At 39.5% G+C, this 19,604-nt stretch overlaps 2 protein-coding genes across 5 annotated transcripts; both read right to left on the bottom strand.

The window, feature by feature from the left end:
- Positions 1 to 5,411: 5,411 nt before the first annotated feature.
- Positions 5,412 to 15,659, bottom strand: MTA1-like (metastasis associated 1-like). 4 transcript variants are annotated; one of them, XM_076524191.1, is made up of 14 exons: positions 15,322 to 15,658; positions 14,948 to 15,243; positions 13,935 to 14,002; positions 13,665 to 13,758; positions 10,635 to 10,817; positions 9,108 to 9,359; positions 8,756 to 9,027; positions 8,483 to 8,671; positions 7,979 to 8,401; positions 7,303 to 7,903; positions 7,027 to 7,177; positions 6,913 to 6,944; positions 6,465 to 6,726; positions 5,412 to 6,388 (listed from the first exon to the last, which is right to left on the bottom strand). In XM_076524191.1, the coding sequence occupies exons 2-14, from the start codon at positions 15,060 to 15,062 to the stop codon at positions 6,250 to 6,252; spliced, it is 2,781 nt and encodes a 926-aa protein (XP_076380306.1). In that variant the 5' UTR covers positions 15,063 to 15,243; positions 15,322 to 15,658; the 3' UTR covers positions 5,412 to 6,249. The 4 variants fall into 4 exon arrangements, with proteins under 4 accessions (XP_076380306.1, XP_033339211.1, XP_076380307.1 ...); XM_033483320.2 differs by lacking the exon at positions 6,913 to 6,944 and having other exon boundaries at positions 7,025 to 7,177; positions 14,948 to 15,657; XM_076524192.1 differs by lacking the exon at positions 10,635 to 10,817 and having other exon boundaries at positions 14,948 to 15,657.
- A 334-nt stretch (positions 15,660 to 15,993) lies between these two features.
- On the bottom strand, positions 15,994 to 19,495 carry H (transcriptional corepressor hairless). The gene is made up of 3 exons (XM_033483354.2): positions 18,106 to 19,495; positions 17,230 to 18,030; positions 15,994 to 17,148 (listed from the first exon to the last, which is right to left on the bottom strand). The coding sequence occupies exons 1-3, from the start codon at positions 18,446 to 18,448 to the stop codon at positions 17,114 to 17,116; spliced, it is 1,179 nt and encodes a 392-aa protein (XP_033339245.1). The 5' UTR covers positions 18,449 to 19,495; the 3' UTR covers positions 15,994 to 17,113.
- Between the last annotated feature and the right edge of the window lie 109 nt (positions 19,496 to 19,604).

Raw genomic sequence — 19,604 nt, 5'->3', positions numbered from 1 at the left:
TCGTTTAGAAAATACGTTTTCAATTGTACAATAAAGTATGAATTTTAACGCAAAATTCATTCGCGCGAAGACTAAAATGAGAAATCGGCCATCGACGCGTACAGTACCGCACAAAATTGAGCGGACACTCTTCAAAACGCAGTGTCTCCTTTAAAACTTGGACCAAACGACTAGAATTTTTGTTTAAACGATGGTGGGGTTTTAATCGATCGATCTTTAATCGTTTGCAACTTATTTCAAGGACAACCGATTTCCATGAAATTTCCAGTACGGATATAAAATCTACGAAACGCATTTTATAGGCTCGGATAAAGAAGTTAGAAAACATCAGAAAAAGTTACTTCGAATGACCTCAAGAATCCCTCATTTCCCGCTTGTACAATAATTTTAGGACTCCCTGTATATTTTGCAATTTAATTTTTCACGCGGAATGAAAAGAGCTTGCGATAAACGTCTAGCTGACTTTGAATGGGGACTTTTTCCAATTTGCGCCCTTTTTTCCAGTGGAAAAAGTTCCTTTGACTTCTTTCATATTTCTCTGAGCATCGAGATTTGAACTTCAAGATTTTTTTAATTACTCAACTTTTTCTTCAGAATTTGAAATATCAAGCAAAATAAAATATAAAATGATTTAGTCATATCCACGGCGTTTCGTATCTAATTACTGTACTCCGAATACTGTAGACTATACCGATTACCATGGTCCAGATACCCTAACAATTTTTGTATTATGTGTTATTATACGTGTACATATAATAATACACAAAGTATGTTAAAATAATAGTAGCAACTGACTTTGCAAATTTGTTTAAAATTGCCCATTTCGTTATTTTAACTTTGACAAGATTAGTCATCTGTCACCAGCACGGCAAAGAATACAACATTACAAAAGCTTGTCCATTCACTGTACACAGTAATAGAAGCAACCACAGCATTTGTTTCAATTACTGAATTCATATAAAATAAAACCATACATAAAATAATTCACTCAGAATATGGTTCTTTTGCACAATCTATGTACAGCGATTTTGTTTATATGTAAACAACATTTATATCGTACGATACCTTACTTTTCCTAATTTTGACGTTCGAATCCCAGCGTCTCTTCACGTTTTTGACAAGCACTGCAGTAAAATCACGTGTCACGAATTTCAAACAGCAATGTTCACCCTGCAAATAAATCATGATTCCATTCGTAACACATAAATTAAAAGTTGTTCGCTGAAAAAAAGGAATCGATGCTTTCAATCTCTTGAAGTTAAATGTTCTTACGTTTAAAAATAAATCGCGAGGCGAAATCGTCGGAGGCCTGCAATAAGCGTCGCGTCGTGGCCTATCGCGTCGCTGAAACCTCCTCCGCCATCTTTTCTCAAATCGCGTGTCCACCTCAAAGATCAGAATTCTCGGCCGGTTTCCGTCTAATTGCCGCCCGCCTCTGTACAGGTTTCCGCAAGCAGCGCGGAAAACGAATTTTATCGGCGAGATGGCTCGGCATTTCCAGCCAATCCGGCCGACATAATACGATCAGCGGGCATGTAAATGTAATCACAGCGGCTCCTAGACCGACGGTGAATGCGTAGCGCCGCCGCGATAGGGCTTCTTTAATCTCGAGGTGAATCCGCGGGGGCGCGAAGCAACACTTGGCAGCCGATATCGTCGCCGGGACCGCGAAACTCCCTTTCAATTTTCCCTTTAACCGCGCGGAAGATTGCGCGGATTAAGGCGGAGGAGCTCCCTTTCTGGCCGCGGAAATATCCCGAGCATAAAAGTCTCCGAATCGGCTGAAAACCGTGCAGGATGCGCGCGGGCCCGCCGCGTCAACGGCTGAACTTTAATGAAATTTGCGAATCGGATATTTATGGAGGGCTTCTCGCGCGCTTCTCGGCGAGGCCCGCCGCGAACGCCGACTCATTTTACTTTGAAATATTTCCTGTCCAAGCGACCAAGCTCCTCGCGCGAGCCCTGTTATTCATGAATATGCTGATTATCGCGGTTTCCTGAAATGCTAATGGCAGAAAAGCGCATCCCGCCCGTTCCCCGTAGACGGTGTGTATTATGAGATCCGCCGATAAGACGTCATAATGTACCAAGTACCTGAAGATCCAGCGCGGAACTGTTTCCCGAGGAAACAAAGCTGTATCGCGCTTTATACGCCTCCCCAGTGGCTACTCGCGTAGCCTTATCCGCGAAATCCTTGCATGAATAATGCGGTATTGTAAGGAAAGTATATCTGAATTACTTATGAAGTAGCGGCGCGGGGTTATCCGAAAAGCGTCTTCAGGATGTTGAATGAGAATATCCGTCAGACGCCATGTTTGTTTCGTCTTGTTTTCTGTTCTTCCTAACCTGCAACGACAGACCATTTCAGCGACGTGTTCGTATACGATTGAAGAGCGTGTTAAAGTTATTCAAATTTATTTGAAAAATCAGTATTCGATAAAAAATACCAATTGTAAATTACGTGACTTTTTTCGACGATTCTTTCGTGATGAACCAAAGTCTGGAGGACCAAAAGCAGCTCCGGGTGAGAACGTTGCCGCCGTTCGTGAAAGCGTTGCCAATGAATCGTCGACGTCGATTCCACGTCGTTCCCGAGAATTGAATATTTCTTATGGCAGATTTGCATTTGCATACTTGCGAGAAAAATCACTTCGTCCAAATAAAAGTTACTGTTCGGTGTGGATTTCGGTCGAATGACGTAATCGGTTCGTTCTTTCTCTGAAACGAGAATGAAGATACAGTCAAAGCGAATGGTGCACGTTACAACGAAATGATTATTGATTATTTATGGCCGAAATTAAATGGTATCGACATAAGCGATGTTTATTTTCAGGAAGATGGAGCTACGCCGCACGCAGCGCGCGGAAACTGCTCGCTTTATTGCGATCGAGATTCAATGGTCGATTAATTTCAAGAAATATTGATGTAATTGGCCACCTGGTTCGTGTGATTTCACCCTGTGGCGGCTATCTGCAGACTTGCCAGCAGATAGATTCTCCTTTCCCGAATGTAACCGATCCGCCTTAGTTTGTATACAAATTTAATTTAATTTAATTAATTAAACTTCGTACGTCCTTCCAATATCCCAACGTCTAAGACAAGGGCCCGCTAGAATAGCCTTACCGATGAGTCCTCTAGCGGGTCCCGGACGAAACGCATCCCCCCCTCCCTTTAGCCATCGAAAACTCCGGAACACCATCGAACTTTTTTTTTCGAGGTTATTTGAAAAATAAAGTTTATGCCAACGCATCAGCAACGATTCATGACTTGAAAAACAACATTAGAAATGAAATTGGTGAATTGAACGAGCGAATATGTCAAAACGTCGTCGAAAATTTTGATATTCGAATTGATGTCTGTAAATGTGGTCGTGATGGTCATTTGACAGATATTACCTTTCACACATAATTGTCATAGATGATACTTGATAATTAAATGAAAAAAGAAACAATAAAATTCAAAATAGTTCGTTTTTTGTTTCTTTTTATTTTATTTCCTATAGTCTATTTTGGATAACCCCGTAGATTTCTTTGCGAGATTTTTAAGACGACTTAACGCAAGGTTATTTTGAAAGATTAAAACAGCTTGAGATCGCGTGTTCATTTCATAAAAAATTCGATGCTGGCTAAGAATCAACTGTATGTTTATCGACCTACGGCTAGGAAGAGTTAATATTATTCCACAGATAATAATACGGCTTCGATTAAAAATTTAATCATTTTCAACCACATTGAATCACGCAGATAAACGGAATGGAAGAACGAAAGGACAAAATATCAAAAATTGTGAGCAAAAGAATTCCTATATTAACCATCCGCAGATGATTGTTGCCGTTTTCCTTATAAGAAACCGTGCTAAAAACGGCACGAATCATCTGCTCTTGAAAGTGTCGAAATAGCGCCAGTGGACAAAGTGGCAAAACGCGGAAACTGTTAGCCAAATTACCGACAGCCAATTTTTTCTGTACAGACTTGAGACCTAAAAATAGAGGGACGAAGCTTAGACCATGTACACATATGTACTATACTGCGTTCCTCGAGAATGCGAGTTTTACAATTAAACTATATGTATATATACTATTAAACGCGGCACGTGTATAGTGCGTGTACAGAAAAGTCAAGACTGTGACGTGGCGCGGAGTAAAAAAATGATCATTCGAACCTTTTTCGGCTCGAAGCACATCAGATGCGTGTGCCTGTTGCTTTATGCGAGTGCGTGTAGCACTTAGGCGATCACGAATAAGGGAGACGCGGGAGGGGAATCAAGAGGCGTAGCCCTCAACACGTTGCGTGCACTTAATTCCGAGCCCCGATCTAAGGGAATCACACATGAATGAGAATGTAAACTTTCACATTTTTCAATATACTTTCATAAAAATATTGTGAATGAATTGAGGCCCTTTCTCTGATAAAAATTAGTCCGTACGAAGCCTAAATCAGTGCCAATAAGCAGGGTAAAAATCGCTTTCGCGTAGGCATCGATAGTTTTCGTAGGAATGTAACGCGGCAACAATGTACTTTAAAAAACTGGCTACACTGTAAATGTAGCCAGCTCAGACACACTTTTCTCTGTTGCAGTCGGATGTAGTTCACTAGCTTACCGTTTAATTTAGGTAGAGTCCGCTATCGTATCAGGTTCAGATTCGGTCGACAATTCAGGGACAGAAAAAGAGGATCGCATGCAATATTGACACGAAACCCTGTATGGTCCGTGTTTGATCTACTCTGATGCCTCGTTCGTACTTCTGGCCAGAGCTTGGAGGCCGTAAAATCTTTTAGAACTTGTTTTCTCTTGTCTAGCCGCTATACAAAGCAAAGGAAGAAGAAACGGTCTAGAAGTGGGGTGTGTCGCATCACGTTATTCTCAATGGATCCTACTCTTCTTTGTCCTTTCTTTGCGATTAGAGAAGTGAGAGAAAGTTCTGAAAGTACTTTTATCACTGCTCCTGATCCTGACAACTCTGGTTCGTACTTGTGGTCAACTATAGTAAACCAATGTATTTATAGTTGAAACAAGATCATAGGTTATGATTGTTAAAAACATTGCATAAATTTCGTTACCATGTATTTTGCACTAATGCTATCAGACAGGAGCGTTGAAACGTCTACAACTGATGTCACACGCAATAAAAAAAAAGGTCATATTAAACTACGAATTTCAATAAAAAATTGAACCTTCTGAGCTGAGATGAGATGACGTTATTGTCTACAATTTATTCAGTCTTTTCTTAAGGATTCGAAAATGTAAAAATGTATAACACTAATAAAAATTTGGAATATTTCATACCTAAACGAACGGATATCACTTCATTTTTCCCCTTCAAAGGGTAAATTTAACAATTTATATATTTTCTATAAGTAATTAATTAATTATGAACAGAAACCGGTTCGAGTGGAAAAAGGACTAGTATATTCTTCCACTTATGCTTATGTGTTTATTTATTAATTGTTGCGACGGAAGTCATCAAACTTGAAAATTTAATAAAAATATTCACAATGAGCATTCTTTCTTACTTCCGTACGTTCAGAACCGTTCTTTCTTTCCTCTCTTTCTCACTCTCTCTCTCTCTCTCTCTCTCTCGCATTTCATTCAATCTTTCTCTCTGTCTCTCACGCTCTCACACTCTCACATTCGTCTCTGTTACGCGCACGGCCGTAACATTCTTCGTGAGCTGATGCGCGTGGTATGAGCCAATTTATCGAGAACTCGTGTCCAGCACTCGTTGGACACTTGTGTGTGTATGTGTGTGTTGCCCGGCTATGTATGTATGAATGTGTGGTATGATGTATGTATATGTACATTCAATTATTAATAATTATTATTAATAACAACAATAATTAATTAATACGAATAGAAAATCATGTTTCACGGTGAATGACTTGATTTCTTATTTTCAATTTTCATTTCTTTTCAAGATTCGATGAATGTTCGTTTCCGGAGTTAAACGTTTTTTTTTATCGTCGTCCGTTACACGTGAAGGTATTTTTTCAGCGATGTCAGTGCAACATACGAATTCAGTCAAGCGAGGCCTTCAGTTTCGGCGATTTGCTGTCTCGAACATGAATTCAGAACATTCCGAACAGCGATTAGTCCTTGCTCAACGTCAGAGCTGCCAATGACAATTACATAAAGCTGGGATATCTTCACAGTGGTCACTCTTGCATTAAAATTACGATAACAGCGTGATTCCCTCGTAACAAACCGACCGGTTCAGTCCAGTCGGTTTGTCTAACTGATTGTATTATTAATTCAGTCCAAAATGACAACCATATCATCACCGCGCACTACTCTTTGCGGATGAGGAGGATGCAAAGGGGCTGGCAGTCTGCGCCATGGTTTGCGTGCCGCTCTTCGAAGTTCCACGGACGATAGAGATCTTCTAAGTCTTCTATAAAATCATAATAAACAACGTTAAATCGCCAGCATGTAAGAGACAAAATCAGAAAACCGTCAAAGTTACGAACTTGGTCTGATCCGAAGCGCGGAAATAGACGTCGTCAGGTGCGTCCATCCAGGAAATTACTTGCTTACGCGCATTACTTCTAGACAGCGGCGGCCCATGGGGCAACGTATGTGGATGAGCAGCTCTTCCATTGAGCGGTGGTGCTAGTGGAAGAACAGGAGGAGGTGCAGTGTGTTCCAAAGTATGCTTGGGATGTAGCTGCTGTGAATGGTGAGCCCTTTTTGCAGGTGGTCCACCAGGGAGCCCTGCACTTAGGGCAATACCTATCAAACATAACGGGATAATTGTACGACATTCAATACGAAACGCGACTACTATTACGTGGACGTAAAATAATGAAACCAATGTTCCATATTCCTTTGGATTATAACGATAAAACTGTACAACTTAACAAACTTGATGATTCGTTTGGCTGTATACATAGACTCATAGGCATTGAATTATTTTACCTTCATCCCAATCCACGTCAGAGTAGAAGCCAGTAAACAGAGACCACATTCAGTACTAGGACTTAGAATTACAAACGAATGTAAATAGCAAATTCATGATACTGAGGCTTACCATCTGATCCATTGATTTCATCAAATGGAGGTCTTGTGCGTTTCAGGATGGTTTGTTGTTGCGTAGGCATAGTTGGTTGCGGTTGTGGTGGGGTCACTGGCAACCTGTCTACCTCCGACTTATTTGGTACTCTTTCATATAAAAGGCTTCCATCTATAACCACATTATAAAAAAGTTTAACCAGTGTTTCTTATTTTACTCTTTACTGGTGTATAAAACAGCTGCTATTCCAATTTGAAAGAAAACAAAAGAACACACTGTAAACGTATATTACATGCCTGGTGCCTTTGGTGGTCTGGGGAAGGAGACTCGATCGGGCTGTTTTCGTTGTGCTGGTGCCGTAAGGGCTAACCAATCCCAATCCCCGGGTTGCCGAGGAGCAGGATGATCACCTAAACGCGTTGCTATATCGGTGACACGAGGACGAGGCCGAGGACGTACAGCTCGCGCTAAAATACGCAATTCTGCCGGGCTTTTTGATGTCAACTGGGGAGAAGCGCAAAGATGCCGCAACGGTGCTGCATTTACAGGTTGATGGGGTGCTCGTGCTGCGTGACGTGTGCGTAATTGCGCTGCACACAATCTTCGTGCAGCCCGTGCTAACGCTGAAGTACGTAAGTAAAATGCGGAACGTGTTTTCATTACGGGCCTGGGAGATCCACCACCGCCGCCTCCGCTTGCTCCGCTTCCGCGTAAATCAACGCCATGAGCACTCGCATAATGGCGACTTAGATGCGCCTTGAGCTTGAATTCTTTCCCACAGGAAGGAATACTACATCGATGAGGTCGATGTGCGCCACCGATTCCTTTACTCTCTTCGTCCGAGCCTGCGCCACCTCTTTTTCTTTCTAAATCAACGTCATCGATACGTGATGGAACCTACGTATAAAATTAAAATATTAGCATCTTCATGAAATACCGATATGCCTTTGTTAAATCTTTATAAAATCGCACCTTGAGACCGCCATACTTCTTCCAGTACGTCCAACATGATTGGCACAGTCGACATTGCATATGCGATGGGCCCCAAGCGTACCACTGCGGGCTCTGCATAACTTGACAACTTTCACAGGGCTTACCACCAACCCCGACCATTAATATACCAGAATTATCAGTTGTCATGTTACCATTACTATTGCCATTAAGAACACTAGTTGGTTTGCCATTAGTGTTGCTATTACTATTACCAAGGGGTACTATTGTTGCCGCGGAAGGTGCGGTTGTAGGTGGTGTTGTCTTATTGTAATTTGGTATATAAACTTGTTTCAGTTTACTTTCTGCTTCCACAGCCTTTACCCTCTTCTGTTGTACGTATCTGTCTGTTGTCTTCCACATGTAATAATATTCGATGACGTTCTTTAGAGTTTTCCACGGTAACTGAAACACCGACAAGTTAATTGTTATTAATCCGGTCGAAGATTTAAGTTCTATATTAACCGTTTCATAATATATGCTTACAAAGTCTTGACGAATATCAGCGAAATCCTTCCCATATTTGTCAAGGGCTTCCTCGAAGAGATTAGCTTCGGATGCACTCCACTCTTCCATCTCATCTCTGCATAATACTGGACCAGTACTAGGCACTAGAGATGACATTGCCTTCGCGACATCGTAACTATGCCGATGCAAAGTATCCATCGCATGAAACTATGAGAACACATGGAAATAAATTAATGGTATTCCAGAAAAAATAATTCTAGCAGTGCAGTGATATAATGTAATGATATATACAAGTGTAATGTCTCTTGATGCAGCTGCCGCAGACATGTGTAAAGAGGGTTGTTTAACTGAAGAAGAACAATCTAAGGCTCTTGCAAATGTGCCTACAGATCTACTGACGACAAGGAATTGGTCTATCTGTCTATCCGTCAGCGAATGTCGTGGTGTCCAAACCAAAGTTTCTAAATCCTGTGATCTACGAGGATCCGATTCCCTTTCAGCAGGGGTGAGTGGAGCTGGCGCTATACCATCAGCTTGGTATTTACTGCCTACTCTAATTTCACCTGCAAAATTGCATGAATATATAAAATATATGAAGCGATAGTAATAATATGAAATGTAATGTTGAAATGTATGCGAATACCTTTGTCAGCAAGCAAAGTACGCTGTGCGGGATCAAATACTAAGCAATAGAAGAAGGAATCTTCCTTGTTCAAATAACTTAATAAAGATTCTGTTTCATTTAACAATGTCACACAGCATTTGCCCCTTATGTGTGTCGCAGGCATGGTTTCCACCTGCCGAGATAGAAACAACTCCCTGTGTTTCATTTGATGACGTTGTTTAGAACTTAACTCTGTAACACCTCCAGCACCTACCACGTTGTCTTCAGTCCCTGTGTGTCAATAATTGTAATTTTAAAATATATTTTATAATTAAAATATTAAAATTAATAATAGAAAAAAGCTTAACTGAAACATATCTCACGTAAGTGTCAAAAAAAAAAAAGTAAGATACTGAAAACACTGAATTCAATAACTTTGTTATACTACATTTTAACATAATAGTTATAAGTTTAATCAGACATTTCAGCATCACATTATTTATATTAATAAAACAGTGACAAAAATATTTTCTTTTAGTACAGAAATTCGTCCTATGTCCGGTCATTAAAATTTATTCATGCACTTCCGGTCTTTTCTTTTTTCGTTTCAAGACAAATAAATTAAATGTAAATGAAACGCAGGAATGTGGCAGAATCAATTAAAAACTTACAACACTCAAATAAAATATCAGCAAGAGCGGGCAACAAAAAAATAAAAATGAAAGCAATCTTAAGTGATAAATTACTTATCTTAACAAAAACAAAATTAACTTTTGAATAAATGTAAATTGTTTAAAGAAGCCTCAGATTACTAAAGAATTATCATTTTATGCGGCGGGATTTTTGTTTTAATGAATGATTGATTATTTCAATGATTATGAGGACTAATTTTAGATACTGGAATTCGAATAAATGAATCATTATAATGATTACTTGAGAGAAGAAAAGATACAAAATAAAAGTAGCAGTATACTATAAATAACAGGATAGATGATGAAAATGTTTATGATCATGTATTGTCATATATATGGGTTCATACAGTTTCACATTATTTGAGAAACCGTTCAAGTCCCCTTCTTTACAACTTTCAAGAAGAGTTCATGGGTGAACCCAATTTATTGTCTCTTTGGCCTTACAGTGAATCCAGCCTAAACTTATGACATTCACCAAGATTTCAAAGAAGTTTATAAATCCCGCCGCCAGATCATTAGCCTTAAATCATCACTGGCTTCTATGAGACTAATGAGTCAATCAAAAGGTACACATTGTGGGTTACTTACTGATGAATCCCTGTAACAACTCATACGTTAATCATGTACAATTTGCATTTGCAACTATTTACACTTAATAATACAGAATACCTAATACTGTGATTTATACTTATATAAAAATCCAGTAATTAAACGTGTGAACTAATAAGATCTATGTATATCGTTTTATATTTGTTACTAATCATTACTTTAAACAAAAAATATATATATATACATATATACATATACACGTATATTAAAATTCGTAACCAAGATTCATCTGCAAGGAGCACCTTTTAATTGACTGCTCACTCACCATGAGGCTCTTGGGCCTCGGATAGTGGGGCTTTCAGCCAGCCCCCCTTCCCGCCCCCTTTGATCATCACTTTGGGCCCGATCCCATCTTTATTAGTCATTTCCTTAGTAGTATCTGGAATCTCCAGTTTCTGACTCTGCATGTTCGCAGGGGATTCTGATCTCTGCTGCTCCGCACTTGCCACTGCAATTTGTATCATAGAACCCACTCTACTATTTTTCACTATTCTCTCTTTTTCGAATACAATTGTAATACATGCTCTTGTAATTCAAAAGAACTCATAACATATTTCAGGTTCATTTTTCAACAATTTTTACTAATTGGAATATCTCATCACATGGTAGTATACAACTGTATTGTTGTAATAAAAAATAATTTTGATTCTGTCAACCAATTCCAATCGCGTTTCTATTTACAACTGCAATATATAATAAGTAATATTCAAATATAGAATGAGTGAGATATTGAAAGTGATAATAATTGTTTCAATGCATATGTATGAATTATATACCGTGGATATTTATACAAATATAAAATAATTAAAATCAAAACTTTCATAGAATTTCATTCTTCTCTCCATATCAACTTCAAAATATTGAAACTCTTAATACAGAAAATGAAATGCCACTTTTCTCAAGTTCCACAGCATTGTACAGTAAATATACATAAATATGCATAAAAATCTGCAGTCTAATGATGAGGGTTGAATGCTCAGAAAGATTTGATACAGTTCACTATAAAACTCGATCTGTAAATATTGGTTCAATATTCTCTCCATAAAAAAAAAAAAACGAGTTCGCGAAGAGATGAAATGTATTTCCAAATTTTATAAAGTGGAAATCGTGAAGAACGATAAAAAAAAAACATATTTTAAATAAACTTCCGACACCGCTAAGAAGGGAGATACTAATTTGAACCTCGAACGAATCTCAATCGATATCCAGAAATTCTTGAAGGGAAACGATATACTTCTGGACTACGGGGCTATCGTCGCCGAAAAAGGGGTAAAAGGGGACCCTCTGGAAGCATCCGATCCCCGGGGAGCGCGTCCTTGCCGTAACCTTTTCATACGTTCCATGCATGAAAATATCGACTCCCGACAAGACAAAGGTTCGTATATTTTTTTCCTGAAATTCGAAGCACAGAAGAGAGCAAGGTACAGAACCGACAGAGGAGGGGGAAAGCCCGATTCGAAGCAAATACCGGCGGACGGACATAGAACCAGTGAGAAAGGGAGGAGGGAGGCAGGGGGTGGAAAGGGACAGATGTAAAGAGAAAGAGAGAAATAGCACGGGAGAGTGTACATTCGCGTTACACACACATACACACACACACACGTACAGAATTTGCACTCATACACATACATACATTACATACATAAGGTACGAAAGAAGAGGACGGAGGGAAAGAGAAGCGGCAGAGAGAGAGAGAGAGAGAGTAAATGCTTAAAACGAAGATGGCTAGTGGGGCCCACACCATTTTCGCCCAGGCACACACGGCGTACTCGCGCGTGTATATGTGTGCGTTCCTGTTTTCTCTCTGCCCGTTATTCGTGCATGTCTGCGTGCGCGCCTGGTTATCGTATACGTTCCTCTATCGGTGTCCTTACGAGTCTCTGTGTGTCCGAGTACACGTAACACATACCCAACCAATCCCTGCGTCAGTCATTCATTTAGTTCAGGGTGGCGGGTGGGGTGGTACAGGGGGAACTCGGGTGAGAGAGGTAGAAAGAGGGGGCGGTGGTGGGCTAGCGAGTGCACACCATCCCCCCAACCCACCCCCGGCAGATCGATACAACCCCCATTCCACCCCTCTGCCACCCCCCAACTTTACTTATTATACATTCCCACCCCCCAAATCCCCGCGTCTCATTATCTTTGCCACTGCAAAGGAAAAATCGAGAAAGGTAGAAAGAGAGAAATAGAGAGAAAAACGAGAGATGCATATACATACGCGTGCGTGGGTGCGTGTGTGTACATTACGTACATAGATACATACGTATATATGCATGCATATATACGCGTGTACATATATTGAGATAGGTAAAATACTGAGCGAACTTTTTTTTTCTCAGGGAGACGCGTTATTTTTCTGTGTATGATAGAACATATTGAAGTGTGATGCCTTTCACATGAACAGGAGCTATCCTGGCGCGCTGGGGTCTTTGAACTTCTATTTGGAAATCGTAGTAACGTAAGAACGTTGCAAATAGAAGAAGCACTGACCGGATGTTGTTTATTTTCACTGGAAAATAAGATACGAGTTAATTCGGGGGAAACGTCGAATCCGAACCGGCTTCGTACCGAGCCCGCGAAAACTAGCAGGTCTACCTAAATCGGTCGTAAAATATTTCGTAAACAGAGTAACAGTCGCACGCTCGGCACGCAACGATTTTCTCGGACAATTTTTCTCGAATTTCTTTTCGATCGTCGATTACGTCCGACGGATACTACGTTCGAGATCGCAGTTATCAATCGAGCTAATAAAAAATTTACCCGCGAATCGATTAATAAGATTCCGTGTGGATCGTGGAAAGGATTCTTTCAGTTTTGTTAATTCCGAAATGATTATCGATCCGCAAGACGGCGGAAATGAAATTAATTATATTATTCTTGTACATTCATTATTAGACTGCGAATTTTTCGTGTGTTCGTTAACATTCATAAAGCAACAATTACAGACAACAATGTTGGGCAGAGACTAATCTTTATGTTTCAGATAAGATTAATCGCGAAGTTTCGATTTATTTAATTTTATTAAATATTTCTATTTATGTACTGCAAACGCATAAAAATTCACAGTCTCAATATATTAATGTACAATTATAATTGTGTCTAAACATTACTGAAAACAGTTGACAACAACAGCTTTGTATAATTTGATCATCATATAACTGCATTGAAAAATCAAATTTTTGCTTGTTACTAGAATGATTTGTTAATGCCAAAATATTTCTGATAATTAGATTTGTAATACATTAAAAAGGAGTATGGAGAATACATCTCACAAAACTCTGTAAATCTTACTTACATTGGTGTTTGTCTGCAAGCATAATTAATGTGGATGGCAAATCCCTCCGCCTGAAGAAGCACATAACTTTCGCTTCCACATTACCGCTTGCTGTCTAAAAAACAAATTAAATGAATGTGAAAAGAATATATAAATATACTTACATTTTAATTATTCAAACTTCAAAACTAGTCTGTACAAATATAAAGAATGTGATATAACATATAATGGTAAATAAAAATCGATAAAATTCGTGTAAAATTCTCAAATCTAGATATTAATTCCTCTTACCTTATTTAATTCTTCTATCCTTCTTATCTGGTAGGGTGATGTGGAAGATGTTTCAAAATATACGTAGTCTACAAATAAAAAGCAAAAGATATATTTTAATATGCCAAGAAAAGACAGTACATAAATTATTCATATTCCATCAATATATAATATTAATATATTATGACCAAGTATAATCTCAAAAATATGTTTTTGATTCAAGAAAATTAATAATGCTATAAATACTATTCCCGTCCAATACCATTTTATTGAAATTCCTATTCACATTTCATCTATTCATTTACGCGAATAGTATACAAACACGAACTAACACTATTATTCCGACGATACACGGGAGTCACAATATCGGAGAAAGTTTCGAACACCGTATACAAAAAAAAGAAAACAAGCCTTGCGCAAATTAAAAATATAGCATTATAATGAATAAAAATTCGAACGGTGGAATGCTGCGATAGGTGTAAAATTTTCGACGCGAGCGTGCGGAGACCGCTGTACCGATGTAGATCTTCGTTACGTTGTGCACTTCGATAATATCGGGGAAATAAAAATTTCAGAGATCCTCGCATTATTTGACATGTGAATAAAAATATTCAACGATCTTATAAAGAAAAATGAAACTACGATGTGGAATCTAAAAGCGGGCCTGAACCTACAAACATCGAAATTTAATCATCAAAATTCATCGTGCAAGAAATTAGCATGACCTGGACGAAGGGCGAGCGAGAGAGTAAGGGGGCAGTGGGGGAAGGGGGGGTGTGTAGAAGGAAAGCAGACGTATGTATGGGACGCTAAAAGAGCGAAAGAGAGAGCAGAGGAGGAAGAGACAAGAGAGATCCAGATGAAGAGAGGAAAGTGTCGAGGGGCCGAGCGCGGGTAAAATGTAGATACAGGGGACGCCATCGCAGATCACCATTCGCAAACATTAATTTCTCGGGTTAATTAAAGACTGCGCTCGAGACTCGACGCGTGGCCATCAGCCGGCGGAATGTGTGCTGTGTGCGGTCACTTTTTACCTCCCACCCGGTACATGTTGGCCGTCATGTTGCTGGCGTCCTGTGTGGCCCCGAGAGCGAAATTAGCGTTCTCGTGGTTACCGTGGTTCTCGTGGTATTCGGCCGGCATCGGCATGAAGACTTTTCGTCCTCCAACCACGCGAATTTTTCAGCCGACACTTCCCACTTGTCCACGGAGTCAACACTTCGCGGTGTCACTCCATCGTGTTTGTTTGTCCCTCTGATCGACTCGAAACAGAAAAAAAAGATCGCACCCCGGCTATCCCTATATCGCGCCTGCACCGACTCGTTCCCGCCTAGAATTGAACACTTGGTAGTCCTTGCGAGTAGTGGCACTGAAGACGCGCGAATAACCCGCACTTGTTTCGACTCACGTGTCCGTTACCGTGACGAACATCGTCAGTGGCCGTTGCTTCGTTCATACGGGAACACCGCCATTTTCATTTTGCCGAGCGGGCTACATATACGACCAGGCGAGACTGCCTGCTCCCCTCTACCGGAGCTCTGTTCACTCGCTTTCCTCTGAACCCGCGTGCATTCGAAACTTCACCGAGACATAGAATATCCGAACCGTATGCGTCCCTTGCTTCGATTCAATAAAACACGGGTGCCTACTTTCACGAATTTTCAGCGAAAAACGCGCGATCCCGACGATACAACCCGGTCAACGAATACCACAAAACAAGGCCACTGGTCGGATACTACCAAGACTCGACGATTGCGCGGTCTTCACAGCGTCTGCGTTATCCTACCGGAGAGTGGTGGGGATAACTGCACGGTGGAGTGCCAATTTTTCGACGCATTCGCGAAACCCCCCGCGAAATTTGAATTTGGCTCGTTGTATTTTCTTTATAAACTATATCCGTCCGGAGACACACTTTGTAATATCGAGATTACTTGTCCCTTTTATTCGATACATATTGTGTATCCCAATATTATGTAGAAATGATAATGAAATAGGGTGAGATTGTTTATGTGAATAAATAAATTGTAAGTTATTTATGAAAGTTTAGATTGTATTCACATTGAGACAATAAATGAAATGCTTTTGTATAGTATATGAAATATTTATATATTTACGAAATTAGTCTTTCTATACAATTGCTTATGCGCAGTCACATATTTCATCTGTTTTAATTAAAAAAAAGGAAAGGTATGTAAATGAATAGTTGAAATTACTCACTAGTTTGTAGAGCCTGTGTGAGAGTTTGCCTTTCGCGTAAAACGTTTGGTAATGCGCCTGACTAATAATAAATAGTGACGAATATGTCGATTTGATGCAAATACGCAACGCAAAGTTATATTCATATGTACATAATAATAGTAGTAATAGTAGTAGTAATAATAATAATAATAATAATAATAATAATAATAATAATACATGTCGATGACAATGTTCATAATTTAGCATTCTTCTAATTTAGGTAATCATTTAAGGCACATCCCACGGTCTTTACCAAGCAATTTTGTTCATTAATATTATATAAATAAATGTATACTGTTGTGGATGCTATTAACCTAGATTTATTATCATATTTCTATTCATAGGAATAATTATTTATACTAAATATAGGTAATAATCTGTTCTGTACATAATTCTATGTCTTTCTTATGAATCTTTTAAAATGGATAGTCGTATCATTTATTAATGATAATAATGATAGTAACATTAATAAGAATAACAAGATAATGCATAAATGAGATGCACAAGATGAAAGCATGCTCTTTTCCTTTCATCACGGTGTGAGAATCATGAGTAGTATAAATGTTTTTAGAGTCGAAATAAAATTTCGCCGTGAACCTACTTACGTGATTTTCTAAATAATTAAAATTTTGAATTTTACGTAAAAGAAACAGTAAGCAGGTCAATGATAAAAGATTATGTTAATTAAAACATATACATTTTTAATTACAATTAAAATTTCATAATACTACTCATGATTTAATTTAATATTAATATAAAATACCTATGCCAACTCTGACAGTTTATGTATTTCTATGTACAAGTATAGCATCCAGACTTTGTCACCTGGTTGCATGGATCTACTTACTACGATACTATTGTTTATGGATAAAAAAATACTAATATATCGCATTGTCGTTGCACGGGCAGTGTTTGCGCAGTTTTGTCCATTGATAAGGCACCAGCTTTTAGGATCCTGAGATTCAACCCGCATGCTTCGACAGATTTAGAGGCATATCTAAAGGTCAAACACAATAATAAAGAATTCATGTAATTCACAATATATAGAGAAATCATATAAACATCTTGAAGCACATACCTGAAGGAGGTGTAAGAGTTTGTTCCCTGTAGTCTTTGTAATGATGAACTGGAGGAGATGAAGGATGAGGTGGTGGTGGTGCATACAATGGCATAGGAGGTGGATAATGGACGGGTGACGGATAATGCATCCATAAAGGTGCTCTATATGGTCCAGGAGGTAACATTGGCACACTGTACAGTGGATGTTGAGGAGGTGTATTTGTAGTACCAATGTATGGATCTACTCGTACCCTAGGATACGAGTTACTCGATGAGTATTTCACAGTTTGTCTGTCGTCCGGCTTCAACAAATTTCTTAGAAAGCCTTGCTCATGACTTGGCTTATCTTCCCCCAAGATACTTGTTATGCTGTACGACGATAATTGTTTCGGCGATGGAGTAGGGGCACTCGTTGTACAAACAGGCTGCGGTGTCGCGCGTCTTTTAGACGCTTGATCTTCTAATGACACTCTTTCCAATTCGCGCAGTATGCGTTTGCGAGGTGAAACGACATTAGGATCTAGAAGGCGCGCTAGTTTGTCGATAATTATATTTAAAACCTTTCCAGTCGGTGTACCATTCGCCTTTCGAACTGGCTTAGTGTAATTTGTTACTGATTCTGGAAGTAGGTGAGAAGTAGGATCTAATGGACGTCTACGCTTTCTTGCTATTAGGCGAGGATGTGCACACAGACGGTTTCTTGGATTTCTATAGTAATAAAAATTAAACTCTGTGGATATCCGACGTCTTGGGTTTGCTTGCTTCCAACAATGATCTCTTTGCCAAGGACTTGACTGTACTGATGAGTTATCATCAGAGACTGTAAGTAGGATCACAATGTTAATATCATAAAAATGTGTGCGTAATTATATACACGTATTATTTATTTACTTACCACTAAGAGAAGTAGAACTTTCCTGCCTACTCGGAGTTGTGCTAGCTGGTGGCCAAAATGTTTTTTTCGGGACTGGAAACCATGTAGTTCTTTCCCCATCTCTACGATGGGATAGTTCTAAAATAAATTTTCCATCTTTGAAGAATTTTAATCGTCCACCAGGTGTTGGAAGTAAATTGTTATCGATGCGTGTTTCCGAGTGATGAGTGGGCTGTGGGCTTGAATTTTTACCATTTGCCTTGGTAAGGGTTGAGTGTAATGCAGAAGGATCACGTGAGCACATTTCTGTTGTGCCTCTCACGTGACCTGCGTGAGCATGACATTCTGCTGACTTCTCACGCATGCTGACACTTTACCGATATCCATTTTTCTCCGCTTGACCTTTCATACTTCAGCCTCTCAATATCAAGTAAAAGAAAGAGGCAAGACCTTAAAAAGGTCTTTCTCTTATAGCTGCAAATAATAATAGATAGGCTTGCTAAAATTCCTCTGTTTCATACTTTAAGAAGAGCATTTCTTGCAAAAGAACTTGGCCGAACCCAAACTATGTGGCACAACTCGATCAATAAGTTGGTTGATGTAAAATAGAATTTTTGACAATGGTGTCAAAAATAGCCAAGCATATAAGTTTCTCTGTAACTCAACAGAGTTGGTAACAGCACAGAAATGCAATCGTGTTCATCTTGTTCATTCCAAAACTGTCAGATTGACATAAGCAAAAATTGACAGTGGACAACAGCGTTCCTCTGAAATTCAACTAATATTTTCTCCTTAGCCAAAAAAGAATTCTCTGGATGGTATGCCGATTAATGTGCATGGATCAAACAGAAGATTATTTAATCAAAATAAGCACTATCATCAGCTTGACAGCCACATTTTGCGTGAAATTCCAAAAGGAATTTGATATACATGAGTGGCAGTCGCTAGACACCCACCCACCCACGCACTGCCGCCTTCTGCAACGAGTTCTATTCCATCTCGAAGAAGCGGCTCATTGCGTTAATAAGTGTCTTCGGAGCTGAACGCGTTATATTTTCCGCGAATAATCACAACTGGCCCGCGACTTCGCTTTCTAAACGCGAGATATTCACGGACCAAACACGGGACGGTCGCTCTGTAGTGGAAAACACGGCTCGGCCGACACATGTGTTTCACTTCACCCACGAATGGTTTACGTGTCCACGGCAATCGAGCTTATTCGTTCGACGACCCTTCTGAACGTGCGTCCACCATCGTTTTCCTCGTGATTTTCGATGTTCCGACGTGAAAAAAAAAACAAGAATTTCTCGCCTTCGTGTATCCTTCTTGTCGACAACACTGTGGCGGTTCACGGTCCGCGCGTTCCTCAGTTCCTCGGTCCAACTCCCACGATCAGTCTGCACGGTCTGCAATACACTGTAGTACTTCCTACGTTCCTACAGAACACGAAGTTACGTCGAACGGGTTATGGAGACGATAAATACGAGACAGTTCAGAAAATGCAAACTCGTTTCAATCAT

The sequence above is a fragment of the Megalopta genalis genome, chromosome 8, assembly GCF_051020955.1.
Source record: "Megalopta genalis isolate 19385.01 chromosome 8, iyMegGena1_principal, whole genome shotgun sequence".
NCBI lineage: Eukaryota > Metazoa > Arthropoda > Insecta > Hymenoptera > Halictidae > Megalopta > Megalopta genalis.
Note: the sequence above shows the minus strand (reverse complement) of the source record. Positions and strands in the feature narration are given on the sequence as shown.

Bases quoted from the DNA above. Each gene is read 5' to 3' on its own strand.
- H (XM_033483354.2), bottom strand. From the start codon at position 18,448: ATGCGTGAGAAGTCAGCAGAATGTCATGCTCACGCAGGTCACGTGAGA. The intron at 18,031-18,105 runs GTAAGTAAATAA...TCCTACTTACAG, and splicing joins AAGTTCTACTTCTCTTAGTG to TCTCTGATGATAACTCATCA. The intron at 17,149-17,229 runs GTATGTGCTTCA...TTTGACCTTTAG, and splicing joins AACTCTTACACCTCCTTCAG to ATATGCCTCTAAATCTGTCG.
- MTA1-like (XM_076524191.1), bottom strand. From the start codon at position 15,062: ATGCCGATGCCGGCCGAATACCACGAGAACCACGGTAACCACGAGAAC. The intron at 14,003-14,947 runs GTAAAAAGTGAC...TTTTATTTGTAG, and splicing joins CAACATGTACCGGGTGGGAG to ACTACGTATATTTTGAAACA. The intron at 8,672-8,755 runs GTATATATCATT...GTGTTCTCATAG, and splicing joins CATCAAGAGACATTACACTT to TTTCATGCGATGGATACTTT.